At 43.2% G+C, this 20352-nt stretch overlaps 1 protein-coding gene across 1 annotated transcript in view; it reads right to left on the reverse strand.

Annotated features, from left to right (window-relative positions):
• The window catches only part of SIGLEC15 (sialic acid binding Ig like lectin 15), a 9096-nt gene extending 6781 nt beyond the window's left edge, over positions 1–2315 (reverse strand). Inside the window, exon 1 of the mRNA XM_085322163.1 lies at positions 2264–2315. Within this exon, the coding sequence (XP_085178289.1) occupies positions 2264–2315 (52 nt within the window). The remainder of the gene's footprint in view (positions 1–2263) is intronic.
• Positions 2316–20352: the final 18037 nt, after the last annotated feature.

Here is a 20352-nt window from a genome sequence, read left to right on the forward strand (position 1 = left end):
TTTTTTTTTTTTTTTTTTTTTTTTTTTGTCACAATAGGGAAAATTTTGAATTTTCCAGCTGATATGTTGCAGAGAGTTGAGATTTTGCTCTCTTGGCCAAATCTGGCCACGGTGAATCTTAGTGCATTTGGAGGAACTGAACTTTGYTGCCACCAGATTCAATCTGATCATTTCTGTTTTTTTTTTTTAAAGCCTTCACCTGAATTGACGCACCCCATCTTTGATGCATATTTTGGGAAGATTTGATATCTCATCCCACTTCCGTCCACCAGCAACCACAGGAGTCAACAAACACGAACTGTAGGAAGCCCTAACCTTTCTAAGCAGATACGTATATCTGCTAACTGTGTCGGTGGTTACGACAGCTGTTACACCAGGAATATCTTTGGCTACATTTATGYTTAACAAAGCTTCTGTGATGGCTTCATTAAATCAGTAATTTTCTCCTTAGTAGCTGAGATGAAAATGCTTGGGAAAAAACGTAGTGGCCTCCAGTAAACAATTGCTGCAGATGCCTGATCTAGCTGACTCCACTGTGATTTGTGAGCATTCAGCTGTCAGATTAATCAGTACAAGTAAATTTGAAGATAAGGCTATTCCTTGTTCTTTTATCTACTCTCCATCATATTTGGCAAATTCCTCCATGACTGTGCCCTAGTTTTAATCTATTGTGTGCTTCACAATAGACCAAGGCCAGTATAGAACCAGAAGTTATTTATCTGGAACTGGTGCCAAGCCAGTATTTTAATCACTGAAATCTGAAGTTGGGCTGCCTTGTAATTTGCTTTAATAATATAATTACCTTTTGCAGCCTGGGTATAGTCTAGTATAGCAGGCTACATGTCCAAAAAAACTCCATGAAGCTCATGAACTCCGGACATCAGGAACTGGCAGTAAAAACATAGAATGCTATTACTTTCTAGTTTCTTTCAAATTCTTTGACGCTATAAAATTAACCCTTTTCCCTGTTGGTCAACTATCTGATCTCTTTTTGGATCTTCTTACCATTGCTCTGACTGTTCCTCTGATCGGAGGCAGACCTGTGATTTCAGAGAACGTAGGGCTGACATCTTACTGTTTCCATTCCCGCCACTCTTGGCAGTGGAATGTGGTCAACAGTGGCTGATAGACCATGATTTGAATAGTTCATCTGAGTTCTCAAGTGTGTCATTGTAACCCCTTACTTATGGAGCACTGCAAGACATGTACTTTTCAGTACATGATTTACTTTGTCACCTTTCTGGTCTGCATTTTTTTTTATCTATCTTAAGCAAAGAGCATTCTATTAGCACATAATCATCCCCTTGCCTGCCACATGAAAGATAATGTTAAAAATAAGTGCTTCTAATGTCTTCAACTTCATCCATTTCTATAGAAACACTGTCAGCCTGAGGACCCGAGATGGTGAGTGGAGAGAACTGTCAGCATCTGGTGTATAACCTCCATGTCAAGCTTTTGTTACATCCTTAAAGCTTGGACATGGTGGGTCTTCCATGGCTTCCTTCTGGTATTTATCCAGCCTCCCTTTGTTCCTGGGATTGAAGGCTTCATAAGAAACAAAAGGTCACAGGCAAATACCAAATGCCAGAAAATAGCTGTTCACCCAAGGTTACTCCTAGAAGGAGGTGTCAGGTAAATGCACCTGCTAGTTGTTGATAGAAAGGATTTGAGGTCACAAACCGTGATAACAAGATCAAGAACTGGAGACCATGATGGACACTGTTAAGAACTGACCCTACTCTAGAAAACACAGTACCCTTAAGCAAATCCCATTGATTTTTTTTAATAGAACCTAAACACATGCTTAAATGTGAACTTAAGTGCTCAATTGATTTGGGGCAAATTGCATGCACAGCAGAATAACCCCTAGGAAGGTCAAACAGCGTTCAAGGATGATAGTGAAAACACTGCATTCAACTGACAGTGTAGGGGAAAGGTAGATGAAGATGAATTCCCTCCACAATTTAAGAAAGAAGGGAAACAAACCAAAAACATCTCTGACAATTGCAGAGTCAAACTTGAAGTTTTCCAGTATTGCCACGAGCATCTGGAGTTAGGATCCTTTTAAGCAGCATGATGGATTGGACAGTTCTTAGACATCTAGTTTTACCCGGCAATTCCACTGGCACTTTGGTTAGAGCTAGAAGAAAAGCTGTTATCAGATAACTGTACAATTTGTATTATCTGTATTTATATACAGATTGTATTTATATATTGTATTTATCTGTATACTACAGATAACTGTAGCAAGTTCAGAACTCACCCTTCTTGAAGATACAAAGGAGGCACAGAAGAAAGAAACCAAACCTTTTCATGCTGCTTGGCATTCCGCACTGAGATGTATCAGCAAACCAGAGCGTGCTCTGCTGCATCTGAGCTACTGGTCTCGCAGTCCCGAAGGGTTTTTCCAGGAATGGAGGAAGCTGTGGTTTTTGTCTCCTTGGAGGGAATGAGTTGTTTAGCTGAACTGGGATTGCATTCAGATATTAATAGTTTTGTGGTCAGTCATGTGCAAAATARAAGGGAGGGAATCAAAGTGTTACCACTTTCCAGCCCAAGGGGAGGGGCGGGAGGGGAACAGCAAACTCGAGCTCTGAACTCCCACTCCGGGTATGTGATGGGACAAAAGGGACCAGCTTTCAGGTGCTACAGAAYTGCTGATTGAGGGGAACTCCTGCCAAAGGATGTCAGCAAGGGAGACTCTCACTCTCCTTGATGGAGACAATTCGTCATCTTGAACCTGGACTCTGCAAGTCAGTTGTACTCTACCTCTCGTGCTTCCTGGTTGCTGGTGTCCCTAGGTGTAAAACACTACCTCCTTCAGTGGCCTTTGGTGACCATTGTGCCCCAAGCTGTTGTTTGAAAACATTTTGAAAATGGTGTGTCGCTTCTCATCGCGAGCATCTCTCCCTGCTGTCAGTGAGAAAGATGGCTTGTAAAGCACAACGTAATTTTGGGCTTGTAGGAGTAAATTCTGCCAGGCCATACCTCTGTGAACGGGCTTTGTACTTGCTTGTGTTTATTCCACTGGCTTTGGCCTTTGGGTTTTCTGTTTCCAAGCAAGCCTGTCTATAAGATATCATCGACTGCCCTTAAGGCTGGGTGASAGTGGCTGTACACTCCACCACTGCTTTCTAAAATGTGTTTCTGACCATCCACAGGGCGCACCAGATGAATTTGATGGTGGATGTCATGCAAGGCATCACACAGAGGACCTCTGTGGCTTACAGTCTGAGACCTAGCACTAGAGACTTGGGTAGAAAGGCAGAAACCCCACTTGTGATTGGCATGAAGTAGAACAGATCACTGACCAGTCTTTCCTAGCTCTGATGGCGGGAATTACATGTGTTTTGAATATCAGCAGCATCATGAATATCTTGAATATCATGGGTACAGAGCAGGTGCAGAGCTTCATTTGTGATCTCTCTTTGGTAGTGCCTTGCGGTACTGTGTTCTGCCCAGATTCCCATGACTCTGACAGATGATGAATCATTTTCCTCCTTGTTGTTGCCTTGCATTTGAAACAAACTGAGCTCCAGCTKTGCTTAGAATCTGTGTGCTGATGCTCACCGTTTCCTTCTGGGTTTGCTACTGTGCAGAGATCAGGCCTTAGGAAATGCCACCCGTGCAGCCCCTCGCTGCAGTCCTCTCCATTTAGTGATCCAGGGATATGAAGYTTGGTCTTGGAGCATGTATTCCCTGTCTAGGCTTAGCTTGAAGTTTGCTGCTTTTGTTTCAGACCCGAGGCCAGGATGATTCCCTCCTCTCCTCCTTGCAGCTATTCCACTGCAGCCCACTGCCTCTCTCCTGTCTGGGGACCGGGCAGCTGCACCTCCGATTCCTCTTCTGGACAGCAGCGGTTATACAGCCACTGGAGGGCTCCCATAGCCAACGTAAGAAAGAGCTCCCTGTTTTCTCTTGTGTGCTGCRTTTGATTTTTTATCTACTTGTGCTGCAAACTTTCTGGCGTTGTGATAGTCTCCGAAGCATTTCACYGTTCTTACCGCAGTGGGTCTCACCGGGTTTAATCTTAAAGTGAAGCCTATGTGTAAAGCATGTTGCTATGGTGAGGCATAAAAGATCAGTGGAAAGAGTAGCTGAATCGCTGCAGTTTACAGTTAAGAACCTTTTTCCTCTCTAATATTTTACTCTAGCATCTTCTAGACTAATATCTAATAAATCTTGGCCATTGTATATGGCAAACTGAATTTTCCTTACAGTGGTGTGAATGTAGTAATTTAGGGCCTGATCTACTACTTACTGAAATGATTAGAAAAAAAAACAAAGCCTTGTTGCTTCGTAAAGCATTTGGAGTATAGCCCATAATGGTTGCACAGCACTTACAAATGCTAGGACCAAGGCRAAGAAGCACCTTGCTGAGCAGGTGTCAGGCCACTGACTTCAGTGGAGGTAGCCTGGGGCTAYGGAGGATACCTGGAGGTTACAGTGGCAAAGAGTTTTCTCAGCTCTTGGGTGTAAAAGTTATCACATCCTGCTAGCAGGGGTTATCAGTGTAATGCAGTACACTGATTTTTGAGTTTTGCTGATTGTTAGACTGATTTTCTTTTCAGACCATGAGACAGCTATTAGTAGTAAAATATTTCCCATACTTGGAAAAAAAAAAAAGGTGAAAATCTTTAACTGAAAAGGTCTGCAAAATACTTGAAACAGCCACGAACTTTGCTTTTAAAAAAAGTGTCAGTGACAAATCYGGAGGAATTTTGGGGACAGGGAGCTCTTTTTGCTTAAGCCTCTATCTGAAAAATGGTTTCCCCCACATCACACRTGCAGTTGCATTAAAAAGTGCCATTTTGTTTTAAAATTGTATACTCGGCTTGCTGACAACATACTGCGACTTAAGCGTTCAGACAGCGTGTTTAAGACCGTATCTTGGAATATGCCTGGCGGTCAGGAAGGGTTAATGCTTTGGGCAAAAGGAAKCACGCAATGCCTCTAGTAGGTAAATGTTGCGTCTGGTGATGTAAATGAAGACTTGTAGCCCAGTTTAAGATATTTGGGATGGGTTTTACTAGGCATTTGTCCGATGCTCAGGCACCGATATGTTGCTCGCCCTTGCTCAGCRCGCTCTGAAGAGTGACGTCTCGTATACCCGAGTGCCTTGCTGAATCTCTGTTTTCAGCCGCTAATAGAGGTATCAGCGGTGTGTTAATCTTTGATCTTTTCACTCGCCCTTTCCAGCAGACAAATTGCACTTGCCTTTTGTCATACCCGTGTTCTTAGGCTTATTAAAAGCCCTGACAACGCAGTATATACAAACAAGAAACCGCCTCCGCTGACCAGCGTTCTGTTCCCTCCTAGCTGAGGGGTGTACAGCTTAGCTAGACAACTCAGACAAGGGGAAGAAAGATGGTTTTTTGCAAATAAAATTCTTCAAAGAATAGTCTCTGCTCTCAGACTGTGCTTTATACTTTCTCAGAGGCATTGAATCACAGCTAAGGTGCTAGTCGGAGGTAAAATGCAAATTAATGTCTTATTTTTCTTTCCTGTAAAACACTAGTTCTGGCAGTTTTGCTGGGAGCAAGGGAGCTTGACTCCAATTTTTTTCTTGCACTGTATCAGCAGGCTTATTTACCATGTTCCAGACAACTGCATGTGTGTAAGTTTGCTGAGAGCGACTTGACTACAAGGCTTTCTTTCAGAGCAGCATCTTGCTAATGCAGCTTGTTGAACTGTGGTGAGRTACAGGAAGCCATCTGGCACAAGTTGAGTATGGGCATGAAGGAATGGTCCTAGTCGTCTTCCATTGATTGATACAATTCAGGCTCRGTGTCAGCTGTAATGACCTTTTTCTCTGCTTTTGTGCTGAAATAGTATCCAAGAATTCTGAAGGCTACTTCTGATCCAACACCCAAACAGGAAGCCTTCCATATTTATCATATGCTGTTTTCCTTCATGGTAAATCTTTTTCTTTCTTTTTTTTTCTTTTTTTTCTTTTTTTTTTTGAGGGCCACAGGGAGGAAGGGCAACAGTTGTTATGCCACTTGGCTAATATCTTCCCTCCATGCTTGTAAGAAGCGACGATCACAGATCTGGTTCCAGAGATACCCCAGTTCCTAGTGTTTTCATGTGTTATGAAAATATATGGAATTTAGAGAAATAGAGAAGAATGGAATTTTTTATGTTTTTTTTTTTCCACTTGGAAGATGGATGAACTCATTTAAATAGAAAGAATCTGTAAATAAAATTTGATGAACCTTAAAAAAAAAAAAAAGATCAGTAGCAATCAAATATAGGCAAGGGCAAATTTTCAGCAAAGGAAAGGGAGATATCTGTCATCCTGCCAGTGGTATGGTTCATGGCATGCTCTGTGTCAGCTGATGGGGAACATCTCATGCCCCCATAACTTTATGGCTGTGTGTGATCCCATAAATAGCGGTCTTCGGTTTTTTTAAAGGTTAGTGTTGGAACATGGTACTGACTAATTCCCACTGCCTTTAGCAAGTGCCATCGTTGGCCTTTGCTTCCCTGGACTTTGCCTCATCTGTCTAGCCTGAGTCCTGGTGGCACTGAGAAAGGTGGGAGATGTGTGGCATCAGGAGATATATGTCTAGGTGTTGCTATGGCTGTAGTAACTGTCCCTTAGTGGCACAGTAAGGAGTTGCATGCTTGCAATTTAAAAGGACAATCTGATAAGGAAATCACAGGAGGAAAAGGAGAATAATGTACAAATAAACTGATCAAGTGGTCTGWGGCTTTATCTTGCTAATATAAATATTTTACCGGACCTGCAGCTTTTCCTAATTTCTTCTAACCTCTCCTAGTTGGCTGATTTCTTGTAGAGATTAGCCTCCAAGAGGAGATGTTGAAATGTGGCTGATACTGAGTGTCATTCTCCTACTGCTGTTATTAACCAGTGCTACAACTTCATGAGTTTCCTGGATCGATCCATGTTGCTGCTGTCTGTGGCGATGAACTGGCTCTATCTGATGTCTCCTAGCTGCCTGGGAGATTCCAGCAGTTGACAATCTTTGCAGGGAGAGCAGAAAGCACTTGCGAATGATTTCTTAGCAGCTGGGCCCTTCCATTCAGTGATACCCCGTGTACCACATCTGCCGGCAGGCAGCAGCTTGTTTGGTAAGCCCGCTGGGTTTGTTTTGTACTGAACACTGCATTAAACCGCTGCAATCTGAGCATCTGTCCAGTCCCAGAGAGTAGCAAAGTGCACTCAGGTTAACATATATAGCTGGAGAAGGACATGTTAGAACTCATGTCACTGAGGACCTATACAATGAGATTTTCCTCCATGAAGGTGTATCTGTGCCTTTGCTTACAATGCACCCCCTTATTCAAGGACCAGACTGGAGCTATTTGTTCCCTCCCTCCCTCTGAGTCTTAATTCCAATTCCAAGGTTTTCCACTGTAATTATTTCAATGGCATGTATAAGTCCTGCCCCTATTCTTTTGAGGGTGCCAGTCTGCACATGTTCAGTGCAAAAGCCTTATGTTTTGTCAAATCTGGCACTCTTCCCTGAAGAGATTGGGCCTGCGAAGTAGCTGGGAGGTGAATCCAAGAGGCCAGTGGAATTTTCCCTCCAACTGTTTTCTGCCAGCTGAGCCATGCTGAGTTTCTCAGGGAGCTACTGCAGTTCTTCGGACAGACTGCCAAACTCCCCTGTGTGTCCACTTGATCCTCACAGAGCTGGAGTTAAAAACAAAGTACCTACAGTGCAAGGAAAGTACATTGGGGTGGGGAGYGAATAAGGGATGGAGGGTGCCTGAGCCCGGCAGCATTCCTGCAGGTGACATTGAGCCTGCTTACAGGCTCTCAATACCACTACAGGACATGGTCACCACTGTGTTGAGCTCCTGCTGATTCAATGTGAAAACAGGTTTGGTTGTTCACCTATGACCTGTATTTCTTTTTAGCCCCTTACAAATGTTCTGACCTTGGAAAATTCTCATGCCTGCCATACTGTTCCTGCAATGTCTTGGGCTGTTCCATCGTCAAAGGTGCAGTGGTGAATTGATGGGGCATCAGTAAGGATGCTGTTGAGACCTTATTGGCTTTATGAAAGTAAGCTAGGAGTTAAATCTATATTTGGATGTTTTTCCTCGAGAGGGCAATTGCTGTAGGAAAAGCATGGCTTGTATCTGATTGCTGGCAGAGGATCATGAATGAAAGAATAAATGCATAAGGAAGTCTCTCTCTAGTAAAACATCCACATATCTCTTGATTTCTGCAGWCATATCCATATACTGGAATGAAGAATTCACCTGATTTCTTTAAATGAGACTTTCTGTCCCCACTGCTGGCTGTTTAGCCTGACTATTCAAAGCATCTTGAGATACCTGCTGATAGATGGGGACATAGCATGCTCAACTTTGCCAGGTCAAAAACAGGAGAGTGAACTTGGAGCCATGATAACACTTGTGCCCACCTTCTCTAGGCAGTACTAGGGCTCAGGATAAGGCATCCTTTTATTATGGCCTTACAATTTATTGGGATCATCTAATTTCAGCACTGGGCTTGGTCATAAGCTTAACCAACAATGTAGAYACACCTGACTTAATCACTGCTTTAACTTGAAATACCTGATGTCACCATCAGGTTACAAGACTGACAACCTAGAAGAGACCTTAGACTAGACTGCTGCTTAAAGACACCRGTAGGGAATTTTAAGATTGAACACAGCACTCTTGAGATCCAAGTGAGCTTGGGTCTCGTTAACCATGACTACCCTTCCTGCCTACCCTGGAAATGCTGTGATACAAACAATAATGCTGAATGATGAGTGCTCTGCRTAAGATACAACAGTTGTACATCTGCCTCCTTCATACAAATAGACYCAGAGCAGATTCGGAAGCACTTAGTGCTCTGACTCCTTAAAGGCAGATTAGCAGCACTGAATAGAAAACCTATTCTCAAGGAAGTACCTCTGGGAAGTACCTCTCTACCTCACACTCTGTCTTATCTGAGATCCCTTACCCAACCCCTCTAGACTGAAGTTAGGTTTAGTGAGGCATCTTCTACAAGGAAATATGCTATTCTCTTGTCCTTTGTTTTTTGTAGTGTCTGATAGTTCATAGCATTTAATTGAACCCAAATGCAAAATGTAACCTTTTTTTTTTTTATTATTTTTTAACCATACTGCCCTAAGATGGCACATATCTGAAATGTGATTAAGGCCTGGTCTGTTCAGCTTTTTTTTCCCCTCACTCACCTACAGCCATCAGTTGAAATTCTTCTCTTGGCATAATCTGTCACTTTATTGCTCCAAAGGTGCTCTGACTACTCCTCAGCTCATGTGCCTGTTAGTGTCAGCAAGAGGTTCTTCATTCTACAAAGGCATCTAACTGTTGTGCTCATTCTTAAATATAGCCCAACACGTGTTTGGAAGTGATGACTTTCAATGGGTAGGTTGAAAGGGCAAAGACAACCACYGCACCATCTAATCTGACCTAGTATATAACTTCCATTATAGCACAGATGGTTTTCATCCATTTGCTCCTGAACTAAGTTCCAAAACTTGAATTTGACCTAGGTATCAAGTTACCACATWTGGGAGGAAGGAGTGAGGCAATGCACTTGGGCCCTTCTCCACCACAGAGGGAAAATATGGGAGGAAAGGTGACTTGCRGATGGGCTTCTTGAAGCCAAACAGTTGAGGTGATAAATGAGGCAAGACTGAGTGATGACTCCTTTGCGTGAACTGCATCCAGAAGCAATGTTCTTTGACAACCTTGATCTGATTGTCCCACGATTGTCTGCACGGCAGCTAAATCTGCAACTGAGTCATAGGCAGAAGCAATTATATTTTAAGGATGTGCCCTTATTAGAGTATTATAGACACTTTTGCCTTTAAGGGTACTGCTGCCAGTAGTTTGTCTACGTAGTTCATGACCCGTATGAAGGGCAGGCAGTGTAGGTGCTACCAAAAGAGGAGACCTTTAGCTGAATTCTCAGGAAAGCCTGGGAATACAAGCTCAGCTCCTTTTCTAGCTGAGAGAAGAATTAGGTGAGATGAACATGATCTAGTGGCAACTTTACTTGCCCTAATGGAGTAGTTTGCCCCTGGAGAAGCCAGGAGAAGGAATCATTTTTGCTTTCTGTAGCAGGGGTTCCCTAAGAGGGGGTTTTAAGACGGGAGCATGTTGCTATTTTGTCTCATTTGAGGTTGTTATTTTGGAGTTCTGTTTGCTGAAAGAGGGTGTGATATTTTGATAGGTGCAGACAACAGGGCGAAATAGAGCATGTTGATAAAATATTATTGCCCACGTGTTCGTTTCTTATCTACTATTGCCTTATGAGAGCTTTCTGATAGCCAACGTAAGATTTTAGTAGCAATAAATGACAAATTCCTTTCAAGGTTATCGAGTCACTGTTCTGCAGCACGCTGAATGCTGTCTTCAAACCACAGCACTTGCTCAYGTGTGTGTCGGTAGGTGCCCAAGGCTGGCAGTTTCTCTTTCTGTGTTGGTACTAGAATCTACTGGGTTAGGAGGCCCCGGTGGTGAAAATGTCAGGAGGAGTCATGTGAGTTATAGCGTATAAAAGCACTTTGCTTCCTCTGGTCTCTAATAAAGTAGAAGTTTTGCCAAACAGCTCATACTAACACTTTCAGGCCTCTGTAACCTTTGCTTAATTGCACTATTGCCATAAGCTTGCATGGCTCCTTAGATACAAAGTGAGATAAGGTCCCTGCCTAGGGGAGCTTGCACTCGATTAGAGTGGTGAATTATGATATTGACTCCTGGAATTAAGATCAGAGGCTGATAACGTGGAGGAGAAGTGTTTGGGGGAGTGCATTGTTCATGTCAGTTCTCACTGCACWTGGGGCTGAAGCAAACAATACATCAATTTGCATCACTTAGTATATCCTGCTCACAACCATCTGTGCAAGTGGCTGTTGAATCACCACTGGGACCTTGGTGAAAGCTTAGTGTTCCTGCTGAGGCAAGATTAGAAAGTCAAATTGCACCAGAGGAGGTAAGCTGCTCAACACACAGGAGGTGAAGTGAGGGGAGCAGAGGAAGCGCAGTTAAAAAGTGAGATGAAAAAGAGATGGAACTTGGGGTTGGGCAAAGATGTGGCAACGATCTGCAGTCCAAAAGGCAGAAGTAAACTCTTTCTGGGATTTCCACAATCCGTTGGTTTGGGTGTGAGCTTATCTGCCTATGTTTGAAAATCACTGTACCTCATCACAGTATGTCCTTAAATACCTGAATAATGATATGTTTCTGGCCTTAGATCCCCCAYGTTATGGTTTCCAGCATTAAGAGGGGAAAGGAGTGTTTCTGCTTCTGATGGGGAGCTGGCTGACTAACACCATTCACAGATAGTCTTTCAAGGAGCAGACTGCAGGTGACCGTGTCCTACAGAGGGATTTTGGWCTAGACTATGTTGGTGAAATAGAGACAAATTCTAGTGGGCAAAAGACATTAATTACCTTGTAGCAGATAACCATATTGTAAAAAAAATTAACCTAYGATCTAGCAAAGGAAGACAGAACAGAGATGTGTGTTCTCTGYGGTGTAATCACTTGTCTGTCAGACTTAACTACTTTGAATAAATATTAGTTTCCCAGCCTTTGGCCCCTTTACTCTTTGAATGCATAAATGCCTTTCTGTTATCCTCTGAATGCTTTTGGATGGATTCCCAGAAGAATTTRCGTTGTGAATGGCTTTGTCACATGCCTGAAAGCAGCTGTCTTCTCCAGTACCGGTGGCTGATTACCCCTCCTGTGATCAGGAGAAATCTGGCTATGTATATTTGAAGAGCACTTGGGCAGTCCCACATGTCTGAAGTCGTGGATGTTTAGATGCATTTCTTTCATTGCTTGTTCACAGCTTCACCTAAAAGCACAGGCTTTTTCAAGCCTTATGAATAGGCATCATTCTTTGAAAGGACAATGGAACAAATGAACTTCCAAAACTTGCCAACGTGATTATCAGTTACATCGCAAATAGGCCCTCTGTTACCTCCTTAAGTTTTATTACGTAAATCTACAACATACAAGTTAGCGACTTCCTCTGGGAGAATTGTTACAACCACAATGTGCTTCCCTTGCATGACTTTTGTGCTGACATTCCTCCTCTGATACTGTAGACTTCCGAAGTCTTTGGCTGCCATGTGCTGTGGCCTGAAGGATGACACCGGTTCTGCCTGGTTGGTCCATCGGAGTCTTTTGGATTCCTTCCTGTTTGCAGAATTGCCAGCCAGCAAAGGAGCAAAATGTTTGCAGCTATGAGTTTAAGCTATCCTGGAAAGCAGCTGAGGGGTGGTTTGTCTGGCTGTGAGGGACCCATTCCCCAGGATCTCAGAGGGATTTCAGTTGGAGCTATGAAGACTGCAGTCCCCTGAGAATGTCGTTTCTTCTTTGGCACCTCTTGCTCCTGAATTTTGTTTGTATTTGACAACAGTTTGCTGATGAGAAAGAACTTCACGTTCCAAGAAGTATCAGTCGGGGGAAGGTTTTKGGGGGGGATTTTCATTTCAGGCAAAATATAAAGCAGTAAAGATTTTTATTGAAAAAAATACACTTGTGGCAGTCACTGGAGAAAGTCTGAGTGTCTTAATCTATCTGAGCCCTTTTCCCAAGCACATTTGATATAGCTTATTTCTGTGACCCCCTGTTTCAGCACGTGTGCAAAGTTCCTGGTCCCTGGAATAGGGGTCCATTTCTTATTTGGTCTCTTCTCCTCTTAATTCCCAGCATATTTTCAGTTCATAGCATCAATCATTTGCTATGTTAGCGAGCATTTGCCCTTCTGAAACTAATCCAGTTCTGAGTCTGTATCTTATCAGCTTTCATCTTTGGCTGGGGAAAAAAAATTAGAACACAGCAAGTTCATTCCAAAGCTGTATCGGTCATGTTTGACTGAATGTAATTCCATTCTCCCTTATATGAAATCCCTGCTATGTTTTGGGTGGGATGGTGTGTGGACCCTCTCTTTCCAAAGAGGAAGAGAGTTATCTTTTCTGGTTCAGCTAAGGTAATGAGGCCTTTTCTTCCTTACTACGTGAGTAAAGAGCAGCCAAATGATATGTAATTTGCCTTGAGTGACGAGTTCATGAAAYGTTAATTGAATACCTCAGTAACAGTTTTGCTGTTCTCTGAGTCCTGTGGAAATGCTGCGCTTGTCTCTGGGCAAAACTGCTGTGAACTCACCTGAGTTCACCCTGTAGAGGTGAAATACTGTGCCTTTATKTATATTTTAGGAGAAAAATGAAAGATATGTACTTTCCACAGTGCTGCAAAGGGCAGCAGCTCTGTGAGGGTCAAGTGAGCTCAACTGAGGGTCCCACTTCAGCTTTTGCTTATAGGTGGACACTGTTGTGGCTGGAGCATCCGTGACCCCCAGAGCCAAGTCTGGTCACGTGCCGAGGGGTTTGCATGGAAAGCGCTGAGTGCTGCAGCAGCAGTACGTATGCTCCCGCTGAAGACCTCTTCTCTGACAGATGCAAAAGTGTCTGTGTTGTGTGGAGGTGCTTTCAGACCCAACCATTGTTTTGGAGAAGCTGCAACAGGGTCACTGTGACAGTGGCGTTCAGAGACGCCTTGTGGCTAAGGAGATTCATGGGTTAGTGGAGTCTAAGTGGTCAGTGGTGCTGGAGAAGTCAGAGTGCATCCTCTGATGGGTTGGTAATGAAGTATATCCTTAGCAGCATGCTGAGAGTACTCTAGGAACAGGGAAATGGAAGCGAGAGCGAAGGCTTAACAAGCCTTTTGCTGCAGCATCCACAACACAGGAAAGGGATGCTTGGGGCAAAGGACAGCAGCCCAATATCCCCTTATAATTTTTTTTGACTTGCATTTTGCATGTTGCTAATTCGTAGAATCATAGAATCGATAAGGTTGGAAGGGACCTCTGGAGATCATCTAGTCCAACYYCCCTGCTCAGCAGGGTCACCTACAGCATGGTAGACAGGGTTGTATCCAGGTGGGCCTTGAAGATCTCCAGAGAAGGAGACTCCACAACCTCTCTGGGCAACCTGGTCCAGTGCTCTGTCACTCTCGCAGGGAAGGAATTCCCCCCTCACATTCAGGCAGAACTTCCTGTGGTTCAAAATAACTGGTGCACAGTTTTTCCAAGTTACTCCTGTGTTCCTTCTGCCTAGGATGAAACTTGTGTTTATTGCATGCAGAAAGCTTGGTAGCTGCTGTGCGGCCAACGGTGCCTGGCAAAAAGGTTACCGACAGAAGTGTGACTTGTTGCTACGCCCCCCACATTGCATAACACTTGCTGCAAGTGCGACTTCTCTCTCCAGGGCAGGCAGGTGTGTATTTTAAGGATATTCTGTGCATAGATAGACTTACAGAATTAGTATAAAGTGTAAAGAAGCACTATAATGCAAATACACTCACACATAGTGTATGTGCTTATACGTGTATCTTGTGTATCTGTCCATTTTTAATCCGACTCTTCTGTCTTTTGGCATTTCCACTCCATAGACACTTCAAGCACTTTCCAGACTCAGTTAACTTTTGCAAAGCTAACATCCAATATTGCTGCAATTGAAATTGTAAACCAAACATAAAGTCATAAACGTTTTTTAAAAGCTCAAGCACACAAATAGCAAGAATGATATATTACCTAAAATGAACGTTTGCCTGTGTGGGTCCATTTCATATGAGACATCAAACACATTGTGTGGCAAGATGTCCCCTATGACCTGTCTGGGCACTTTTGCAGACACAGGTCTCCCAYCTTATTCTGTGCTTGCACAGTTCTTTGCACAGTGGCATCCTGGCCCCACAGTGTAGTAACGCTAATACTCTCCTTACTTCTGTAATGTATTCCTAACAGTAAGCACAATATCAGCTGTTCTGAAAATAGGTAAAGTGCCATTGTAAACTTTTGCCTCCTTTTTGGTGCTGAAACTATTTCCTTATGTTCTTCTTTCTCTATTCTGCTCAGAAAGCTCAGCACAGAGACTGCGCCGGACATGAGAGTTAAAAAAGTCTCATGCTTAATGTGTTGTTTCCTCTTCATGTAAGCACACCAAATCTGACTTGCCTTTGCCCTTCCTTTGAAAACCTCCAATGTGTTTTACCAYGGTAATCATTGCAAATAGGAAAGAAATAATGGTAATATTTCCAGCCCCAGGACTTGGAAGCATAAATGTACATTTATGACCCTGTGGTCAATACGCAGTGCATGTTCCTGCTGATGCTGTCCTGCAGGTACCTGTGTGACCCCAATCAAGGGATGCAGGATGTCATTCTCCAGTAGGGTCTCACCTCAGTGCCTGTGGTGGAGCAGGCAGAGGACCATGGGAGCAGGGCTAGGGTGAGCAGGTCTTGATGAGGAATGAGAGTCAAGTGATGAAGGGGTGAGGAAGTAAAAAGTTTTACTAGGGATAGARGAGGTGTCCCAGAAGACAGTCAGAAAGCAAAGATGGGATGTTTCAAGGGAAAGGAACCAAAGGAGGTAAAAAGGGAAGGAAAAGAAAAAAATATTGTCTGTATTAGGAAGATTAAGGTTACTGCAGCTATACTCTAAGACAGGAAAGAACAAAGATAGAAAATGGACTAGAGAGGAAGCTGTGTGAAAACAGCAGAAGTTAAGAGAAGAGGGAGCTCACAGAAACAGAGCAAAGGGAAGATGGTGAGGAGCTGGGAATGTACAATGAAAAATATACAGCAAAAACCCTATAGCGGAAAAAAAGTTATTCCAGATACAGGAGATTTTCTTATCATCTTGTTCTGCAGACAAGATTCAAGTCAGGGGAGACAGAGGTAACACAAGCTATTTCTGATGTAGGCTGTTTGTCACTGCTAACAGAAAAAGAGCCACAAAAGATGTTCCATAGGAAATTTTTACTCAGAAAATTGATGAAAACACACAAAAAATGGATAGTGAAACCATGGTGAGAATGTGGAGCTAGGAAGATGAGATGGGACTAAATTAAACAGTTCACTTTTCTATGCTCAGCCTCTCATACTGGGTATTGATTTCAGGAGATTATAACTGAAAACCAGAAMTATTTCAGTAAATATTTCAGATTTTGAAACTATTTCAGCTCTGATTTTCCAGCTCTGAATTCTCTTGACTTCTGATTTGCAACTGTGTCTTCAAAATCAGTAGGAGTAAAAGCAGACCTTGAGGAGTTAGGACTGGCTCGTGAGCTGGAAGTAAAAGCCTGCCCACTTTCGACACTGAAGAATAGTAGTTGGTGCATACCAGAAAGATGTGTGTTGTACTGCTTGAGCAATACCTGGAAGGGAGGTCATATGCAATGGTTTGATCTGATGGAATTGCATAATATGACTGGAGTGCAAGAAGAATCAGTTACAAGGGTTTTTTACAGCATATAGTAATAAACTCATCATTGTGAAATTTCTTACCAGAATGTTTGACTCTGGATGTTTGTTATATAGCAGTTTTGCAAATGTTAGATGGGACTGGCACTGGAAGGACCCCGACAAAACCTCGTCAGCATTAGCATGGCTAATGAGATGAATGGCCAGTTCACTAGGGCTGACAAAGGAGGTGACAGCGTTTTCACAGACTAGCAGTGAAGAGTCCTTAAACAGATGCCCCTTGACTCCTGGGAGTCTCATTTGYGTTTTAGCACCTGAATGCAAAGAAATCAGTGTGGTATTTCTTTCCCTCAGGAACAGTTAAACTCCAATTAAACCCACACTCATATTTTATGAGTGTGTAGTTCCATTCTGCTTGTTTAAAGGAAAAAACACTCATTTTCACACCCAATTTTATTTAGAGAACAGGCCTTTTCCACCTATAAATGGTGTTCTTTGCTTTCTCCAAAGAAATGTAACTCTCTGCCTCTCTCTTGTTCCTTGTAAAAGAAACTAAAGTTTAGAATCACAACCTGAAACAAAGCTAGATGGATATTTTGGGCAGAGAGGAACCCCATGAGGTTCAACAAGGGCAAGTGCAGGGTCCTGCACCTAGGGAAAAATAACCCTAGGCACCAGTACAAGCTGGGGGCTGACCTGCTGGAGAGCAGCTCTGCAGAGAAGGACCTGGGAGTGCTGGGGGATGATAGATTGACCATGAGCCAGCAATGTGCCCTTGTGGCCAAGAAGGCCAATGGTCTCCTGGGGTGCATTAGGAAGAGTGTTGCCAGCAGGTCGAGGGAGGTGATCCTGCCCCTCTCCTCAGCCCTGGGGAGGCCTCATCTCGAGTCCTGTGTCCAGTTCTGGGCTCCCCACTACAAGAGACACATGGAGCTACTGGAGAGAGTCCAGCGGAGGGCTACAAAGATGATCAGAGGGCTGGAGCACCTGCCCTAGGAGGAACGGCTGCGAGAGCTGGGCCTCTTCAGCCTGGGGACGAGAAGACTAAGGGGGGATCTGATCAATGTGTACAAGTACCTGAAGGGAGGGTGTCAAGGGGATGGGGACAAACTCTTTTCAGTTGCCCCATGTGACAGGACAAGAGGCAATGGGCAGAAATTGAAGCACAGGAAGCTCCGCCTGAGCGTGAGGGGGRATTTCTTCCCTGTGAGAGTGACRGAGCACTGGACCAGGTTGCCCAGAGAGGTTGTGGAGTCTCCTTCTCTGGAGATCTTCAAGGCCTGCCTGGATGCAACCCTGTCTACCATGCTSTAGGTGACCCTGCTTGAGCAGGGAGGTTGGACTAGATGATCTCCAGAGGTCCCTTCCAACCTTACYKATTCTATGATTCTATTCTATGATATACCCTTCTCCGTAGGGTCTAGTCTCCAGAATTGTGGTGRCATTTATCACATGAGGGATCAGTCTACATGCGTACAGAAATCCTGGGAGGTTCCTTGGTCTGTAAAGCCTGTAAGTGCTTTGCTTATAGTTCCCTGGTTGCATCAGGGATTCATAGGCAAAGCACTTAGAAGGGAGTTTAAGGAATCACTGTAGAGAAACACTCAGGATATTTTAAGTATTTTAYGAAAAATGTAAATACAGCACAGTGAGTAAGAACTATGCAATAGAGATTATCCATGGTGAAGTGGAAGACTGCAGTACAAAGCCTATGAAACTACAGAAGTGTCACTTCTGTTAAGTCCGTCAGAGCCTTTGCCCATTCCTTGGGCTACCATCTAGAATTAGGCCACTAAGATGTGTTTTGTGTTTTCTCATTAATCTGTCAACACTCATGACTCAGTAGGGTAGAGATTCTAGTTTCTATTCAAGTTAATACATAATGTGAGATAATTAGAGCATACAGCAATGTAGGTAAGGATAGTATATTTCTACATGGTATAGCACTGGATACAGGTACCAGTTCAAGATGGAGAAAGGAACACCACTTCTTCCTCCTCTTGGTGTATCTGGGTATATAGGGTCTGCGAGCATGCTCTGAAATGCTCAGGCTTCCTGCTGGATTAGATTCTTCAGGCAGATGGGAGAGCACATGGTACCTAAAGGTTTTTGGCTAGGCATGAGTGGCACAAGATGCGGATGGACCTGGAGGTGTTGAAGAGCAAGGAGTTGTGCATCTGGGGTGAGATCACTCTAGGTTGCTGGTGTCTATGCATGAATAGGTATCTGTGCTCTTGTTATGGTCGATGCTGTTCCAGTCAATATTGTTCCTGCAGTCTAGAGAGTAATTCAGCCCACCCTAAAAYTGACCCCTGCATTTGACCAACTGAATTGCTATCTGGACTCCAAAGGCTGCATTGGCTGGGTTTCCACCTCTGTSTGTAGCAGGACTTAGACATTTAATATGCATGCAGATACGTAGAATCCAAATTTAATTTTCGTAGTCTGTGGACCTATTCCTACCTTTGGATACATTATGTGTGAAGGGTCAGTGTGCCTCTAAGGTACAAGGTACAGTCAGGTAGCAATTTTGACAATCTAGTCTTGAATTAAGGCTTAAGTTGGTAGTTAGCCAAATTTTAGTCATGTGGTACATCTTGGGAACTAGCTCACTGTGGACATAGCCCATTTGTGGATCTACCCTTAAAGCACAGATTTGTCCCATCTAACTTGGTTGTAAGTAAAATTGTTTCTAGTTGCCCTCAGCTCCCACTGTAGTTAGTAGAGAAAGTAAACCTGCACCTACTTATCTTGGCTATCTATTTTAGAAAGGATTAAATTGTTCTAATCAAGTGCTTATCTCTCTCCATTGACTCTCCATAAATTATATGGAGTGGTTGGAGCAATCAGACTTCAAACTTTGGCACTTCAGTGCAAGGTTCTGAAATTAAATGAGGGTTATCTAGGCCTTAGTAAGGCAATGTTTGGTGAGTACCAGGTGCTGTTGTGATAGAGAGCACAGCAGGAGACAAACATTGCCTAGACTACAGAAGAATCAAAAAGATAAACAAGGCATGGTGAAAAAGAGATTGATATATCTTCTTCTTAGGTGTAAGAAAGACAAACACAGAGAGTCTGCCCAGGAAGTATGTAGTCAGAGGCACATATATTGGTTTCTTGTGCTGGACGTTCAACACCAGTTCATGCTTCTGTCCTGATTTTTTTGCAGGAAAAAGCCCTAGAGATTTATGTGCAGATCCTTAATAACAGTCAGGCTGCTAAATTCGTAGATCACTCTTGTTCTGAGCCATTTTCTCATTTTTTTTCTGGTGTCTAGGGCTATATTGCTCCTCTATATTTTTTTTTCTAGATGTGTATAACTGTCTTGCCCAGTAAATTTGATCACCATGTGTAGTGCCTTTCACAGACATTGCTGTCTTTGCAATAAAAATGCAGAGTGTTACTRTGTCAGTGTGGCAGAAGGTCTCATCCAATGCACAAGAGTGAATTCCAGAACAATTTGCAATGCTAGTGCTGGAAGGGACCCAGGAGGCTATTTTTATTCACAACAGTTTGTAATTTTGCTCTCTGTTTCTTAGGAGCTGTATTAAAGTTTTGTTACCTTTTSAAATATCCTACTTTTCGTGTGTCTCATAAGCAGCTAATATCAACAGGGAAAGCGTAAGGTTCTTAGTGTCACCCCTTGACCAGAGAGGAAAGCCCAAAGATAAAGAGAAGAGGTCTTTACTTACCTTCATTTAATTTGTTTTAAAATAATAATAAAAAATCTGCTGTTAGGAGACCATCAGAGTTGAAAAACTACAATGCTGGGTTGTCCTACGCTGTGGTATGTGTTGTGCTGTCAGTGCAATACAATGGTATGAAGAGTGCCTTCATCTCTAGCAAATCCTTCGTGCAGCAATGGAGTCCGGAGTGGCTGATTTTTTATGGAGTATCACATCCTCCCCCACCAAAACTATGCGTTATAATGTGTTTTATAGCAGGTTGTCAGCTTCGTTTATGGCTGAGGCACTGGGACTGTCTGCAGTGTCTGCTGGAAAATTCCACTCCAAGAAATTCCTTTTTTTTTTCTTTTTCCGGTACCAATGCCAGGAGCACACTTTTCCTAGTATTATTTCTTTAATTATACTAATCAACAAATGTGATCCTCAAACTCCTGCTGATC

This window comes from Rhea americana, unplaced genomic scaffold (assembly GCF_003343005.1).
Source record: "Rhea americana isolate MKP2758 unplaced genomic scaffold, rheAme1 scaffold_75, whole genome shotgun sequence".
Lineage (NCBI taxonomy): Eukaryota > Metazoa > Chordata > Aves > Rheiformes > Rheidae > Rhea > Rhea americana.